Genomic DNA, 6,000 nt, shown 5'->3' on the forward strand with positions numbered 1-6,000 from the left:
TATATATATATATATATATATATATATATATATATATATATATATATATATATATATATATATATATATCAAATGCAAATAATTTTCCAGGACTTTTGCATAATCACAAGAAGATTTAGAAAGACAAAACTGTAAATCATCAAGGCAGTATGAACAACAACGGCACTCGATGGAGAGCATACTGATAGACCGGATCTGCCTCCGGACCTGAACCAAAATCTCATCAGCTTGTTCTTGTCACCTATCCAACTCCTCCACCAAATTTTGTCATAATCCATCCACGATTTTTTGAGATATCGTGTTTTTGTGGTCTGTAAAAGTATTCACCCCTCCCTCCAGAGTTTTCACAATTTGATGCCACTTGAGCTTACTTCATGATGCTTTCAAATAAAAATTAATATATAGAGTCTTCACAAACTACTCCAAAGTGATAAAGCTAAAAAATCCAGATAAAATGTGAATGAGTTCGTTTTACAGATAAAATCAGATGATTCTCAGTTGCATCAGTATTCAACCTCTTTGCTTAATTAACCCTAAATCACTTCAGGAGCAAATTATTTGTTTAAAATGTTAGAAGATTAGTGTAATAGGTTTCATCTGTATGTAATCAGTAGTTTTACATAAAAATTAAGCTCCCCCACTAATCGAAGGAGTTTTAAGGTGCAACTCACTTGGTCAACCAACAAGGCAAACATGAAGAGCAAGGATCTTTCGAAATCATTCAGGCATAGAGTGGTGGAGAAGCATCATTCAGGAGAGGGTTATAAGAAGATTTTAAAGTCACTCATTATCCCTTTGAGTACAAAGAAATCCATCATTAAGAAGTGGAAGACATATCACACCACCCAGGCTCTACCCAGATCAGATCGCCCATCAAAACTCATCAGCGGGGCAAACAGGAAACTGGTTCAGGATGAAATTGTAAATCGAACAATGACTTTGAAAGATCTGAAAGGCTTTATGCCCGAGATGGGGTTCAGTGTTCATCAATCAACAATATCCTGTTCCCTTCACAAAGGTGGTCTCTACGGACCAGTGGCAAGAAAGAAGCGATTACGGAAAAAGACGCATCTAAAAGTTCAAAAAGAGTTTGCGAAAAAGCATCCTAATGATACTGCAGGCGTGTTCATGAAAGTTTTGTGTTCAGACGAGACAAAAATTGAACTTTTTTGTCTAAATTCAAAGCGTTACATCTGACGCAAGCCGAACACTGCACATCACCCAGTCAACACCATCCCTACTGTCAAACATGGTGGTGGCAGCATCATGTTATGGAGCTTCTTTTCATCAACGAGGACTGGCAAACTGGTCAGGATAGAAGGGACAATAGATGGTGCAAAGTACAGAAGAATCCTTGATGAAAACCTGCTTGAGTCAGCCATGAATCTGAAACTGGGTCGGAGATTCACATTTCAGCAGAACAATGAGCCTAAGTACAAAGCTAAAGGCACAATTGAGTGGCTGAATAAGAAGAAAATAAATGTTCTTCAGTGGCCCAAAGTCCTGACTGGAACCCAATTGAACATTTATGGCGAGACATGAAGATTTAAGTCTATCAACGATCCCCATCAAACTTGGCAGAACCAGAGCAATTTTCACATGAAGAATGGGCAAATATTTTACCAACTTCCTGTAGAAAGCTGGTAGAGACCTACCCAGAAACATTATTGGTACGGGGTGAATACTTTTGCAGGCCACTGTGTATTTCGTTTCGACCCTATTTCTCAATCGTGCAAAATCACTTTAAAAATTCTCGGATCTGGATCTTCACCAAAATCTAATCAATTCGTCCTTGTCCCACACCCAACCTGCCCACCTAGTTTCGTCCGAATCCATTCATAACATTTTGAGATATCCTGCTCACAGACAGACACACAGACAGCAAACAAACAAACAAACAGACAGTGGTGAAAACAACCTCTGTCCATCTGTGATGGCAGAGGTAAAAAGGGGAAAAAAGTCTGAACAATCTATAAATGATGGTTGATACCAACAAGTGATTTCACCCTTTGCATGGCAAGCACATACCTGGTTAAAATAATGAGCATCACAACTTGTACAGGTTCCAAGCAGTGTGACGTGATGACTGCGGCCAGTAACAAAGCTTCCCAGGGTCTCGCATGACGCACACTCGACCAAGACCGATGGAACACTTACGTTGGCAACAGATACCTCAGGAACAAATGGCAGCACAATAAGATGTCTTTTGTCTAATCTTCTCGATAATATTTGATTAACACCATGTGTTTTTAATGGTATATTGTATCCTCCCATCACCTGGTGTGAATATTATACCTTCAAACTCGATATTTACTTGACTTTCATGAACTGTTCTGTTCGGTCCCTTGGATAGACTTTAATATATATTTTTTTATTGCAATCCCATTCTGAACTGTATGTTTATAATTTGGGAACAACAACCAGGCTGCAACTTCTACGTATACATCTAGATATGAATATAAATATCATATGTTATGTAGTACTTAGAAATCTTTTAATTATGATCATTTCTTAACGACAACCTGTATATTTGTTTGCATTTTTCATGACAGAACTCATAAAGACCTATTGGTGTCACCATTGTTACAAGGATATACAAAGAACTTGAATACATGAAGAGGGTGGAGAGGAGATGGGGGTGAAAACTACTGTCAGGTGTGTAATGTCCGAGGTGCAGCGGAACATGGAGAGTGAGAGCGTTAGCAGTAACTCCGCTTTATTGTGCGTCCGGATGTACATCACTGCCACCCCTAGCGGGCGAGTCATGATATACGAAAACCCAACCACGTGATACAGCACGCTCCTCCCCTCGTAAAATGACAATTCCAATGATGAAATGACAATTATAAAATGACCAAACGAAACCAATCAACATTCAAAATCCTCCAAGTACCGCGGTCGTTTCCTGACCCGCCTTGGGCGGGCAGCGCCGCCAGACGGCCCAGGCTCAGATGCCTCCCGGCTAGGTCGAGGTGACACCCTCGCCGGACTTGCCCCACCCGCAACAACAACTGCCCCCGGCCGACAAGCTTGCTCGTCGTCCTCAGGCAAGACTGAATCAGGTGAACACCCCACGGGCGTCGGCACGTCCGGCCCTGGCGATACAACGCCTCGCCACGGCGACATCACAGGTGGGGGTCTCACATCGCTCGGCACGGGGGGGGGGGGGGTGACGCTGAACAGCGATCATGCATTTGGTGTACATGCTGCTTCCACACCTCCCCACCATCAGTCCGCACCATGCAATTCGCCGGCCCCAGTACCACAGAGACCACAGCCGGCACCCATTTGGAACCGTGGAAATAATCGCGCACCATTACCCGCTGTCCCACATCAAAACTGCGCAGCAGCGTCGGGCGCGACACCGCCCCACTCACCAACCCTCCAGGTCGCAGCAAATCCAGTCTGGACCGCAATGCCCGTCCATAGAGACGAATGGCAGGAGAATCGCCCGTGACAGGATGAATATCGTTCCTGTATTGGAGCAAAAAGACATCGACCACGGTCTGGACAGGTGCAACACCCCCCCCCCCACCCCCTTCGCAAAGCCTGTTTCAACATTTTAACAAACGATTCCGCCTGCCCATTCGTCGCAGGATGATACGGTGCAGACCTCAGATGTTGAATACCATTTTGACGCACAAACTCATCAAAAACACCTGCGATGAACTGCGGACCGTTATCAGAGACCAGAATCTCGGGTAATCCTTTATTAGCAAAGATCGTCCACAGTTTTTCTATTGTAATGTTTGCTGATGTATGCTGCATTACTACAACCTCCAGCCATTTAGAGAATGCATCGATCACAATCAAAAACATTTTGCCATTAACCGGCCCCGCAAAATCCACATGGACCCTCTGCCAGGCCCTGTCTGGGGTCGGCCATAGTACCGAAGCTTGACGCGGGTTATCAGCATCTGTTTGACACGTGGTGCAATGCTTAACGATCTGCTCAATGTCTTTGTCCAACCCCGGCCACCACAACAGGCTATGAGCAAGACTCTTGGTCTTCACGACGCCAAGGTGACTGACATGTAGTTCCTCCAAACACTGCTGCCTGAACTTCGGTGGAATCACTGCTCTCATTCCCCACATAACACACCGTTGGACCAACGACAGCTCCGATTCACGCGACGCGAAAGGCTGAAATGCCGGTGTTGAAGGGAGATTGCTCCAATTCCACGTAGAAATCGCCTGAACGACACGGGCGAGCACTGGATCATGAGCCGATTCCACCGCAACCTATTTGGCCGTGATCGGCCCGCTTTGGACCTGGCTCAGTGCAAACACATCAACCCGGTCGGCCGATTCAGACAAAGCTGGACTCTCCGCGCAAGGCAAGCGCGAGAGCCCGTCGCAGTTAGCATGCTTTTTGGTGCTTCGGAACTGAATATCGTAGCTGTAAGCAGCAAGAAATAGACACCACCGCTGTATTCGCACGGCTGCCCACACCGGTACCCCGCATTCGTGTCTCAGGATGAATTGAAGTGGTTTGTGATCGTCTGCAAAGTGAAATGCCGCCCCAGCAGGTATTGATGAAACCTCCGCACACCCCAGACGAGGCTGAGAGCCTCGCGCGCGATCTGGGCATATTCCCGCTCTGCTGCGGACAGGGTCCGGGATGCAAAACAAACAGCCCGCTCGGAACCATCGTCCATCCTGTGGGAGAGCACTGCCCCAATGCCATATGCAGAGCTGTCGCATGCCAATAAGAGCAGAGGTGCAGGCTCGTAGTGCACGAGGACCGTATCCTGTGTGAGCAGCCGCTTGACGCGGTCGAACGACGCCTGGTGTGCAGGCCCCCAGGCCCAGCACTCGTCCTTCCTGAGCAACCGCGTTAACGGCGCAAGCTGTGAGCTGAGCCCGCGCATGAATCTTTGGTAATACTGTGCCATATCAATAAAGAAGCGCAGCTGCGTCTTGTCGCGAGGCGGTGGCATATGCTGAATTTCCTCCACTTTCTGAGGGCCTTTCAACAGCCCCTCCGGTGTGATGATGTGCCCGAGGTATTCCAAGCACTGCTTGAAGAACGCGCACTTGTCCCTGTTCAAGCGCAGGCCACACACTTCCAGCTTCGTCAGCACTTGGGCAATGTTCGCAAGGTGCTCGTCTGCCGTTTTCCCCGCAATGAGCACATCGTCCAGGAAGGTTTGAGCAGGCAGGCCAATGCAAACCTGATCCATGGCTTTCTGCCACAAGGCCGGGGCCGAAGCAATCCCAAAACAGAGTCAAGTATATCGATAAAGTCCTTGACACGTGTTGATTATATATCAAAAGGTCGCCACTCCCGGGATCCATTGCCAGGTGAAAATATGCATCACGCAGATCAAGTTTCGTGAAGTATTGACTCCCCGTCAATCGTGCATATATCTCATTGATTGACGGCAGTGGATATTGCTCCACGCTGAGCCCCGGGTTAACCGTGGACTTGAAGTCCGCGCACAATCAGACGTCTCCATTCCGTTTCAGCACCGTGACGACCGGGGTGGCCCAATCTGAGTACGACACCCATTCGATCACCCCACAGGCCTCCAGCCTATCCAGTTCACCCTTGACCTTGTCCCGCAGGGCATACGGCACCGGTCCTGGTTTACAAAAATGAGGAACCAACCCCTCCTTCAGGAAGAGCTTTGTCTGCACGTCCTTGAGTTTCCCAAGGTCGTCGCAAAACAAACCTTGATGTCTTTGAAGAATCTTCTCCAACTGATCCTCCCATCGGCTCGGCACGGGTTGCACAAGGTGAACGGCGGCCCAAGGTTTATATCCTGCATAGATAGCTCATATGAAAGCACAAAACGTTCACACCTGACCTGATGTCACAAGGTGAACGGTGGCCCAATCTAGCCTGATGAGGGTCCGCCAGTCCCGGTCTAGAGAGACGGACCCCTCCCCCGCACGACGTACAACGGAAGCGTGGCGACCTGGCCTTGGTACCCCACAGACACGTCTGCCATCCCGATGGGCGTTATCTTCTCGCGGGTGTACGTGTACAGTGTGAGG

General features: G+C 47.7%; 1 protein-coding gene across 5 annotated transcripts in view; it reads right to left on the reverse strand.

The window, feature by feature from the left end:
• The window catches only part of PKD1 (polycystin 1, transient receptor potential channel interacting), a 173,349-nt gene that overhangs the window by 108,306 nt on the left and 59,043 nt on the right, over positions 1 to 6,000 (reverse strand). For all 5 annotated transcript variants that reach the window (XM_085858410.1, XM_085858407.1, XM_085858408.1 and 2 more), the window contains one exon: positions 2,029 to 2,172. In XM_085858410.1, the coding sequence (XP_085714536.1) occupies positions 2,029 to 2,172 (144 nt within the window). The remainder of the gene's footprint in view (positions 1 to 2,028; positions 2,173 to 6,000) is intronic.

The sequence above is a fragment of the Eptatretus burgeri genome, chromosome 15 (assembly GCF_056783735.1).
Source record: "Eptatretus burgeri isolate ZD-2024b chromosome 15, Ebu_testis_v1, whole genome shotgun sequence".
NCBI lineage: Eukaryota > Metazoa > Chordata > Myxini > Myxiniformes > Myxinidae > Eptatretus > Eptatretus burgeri.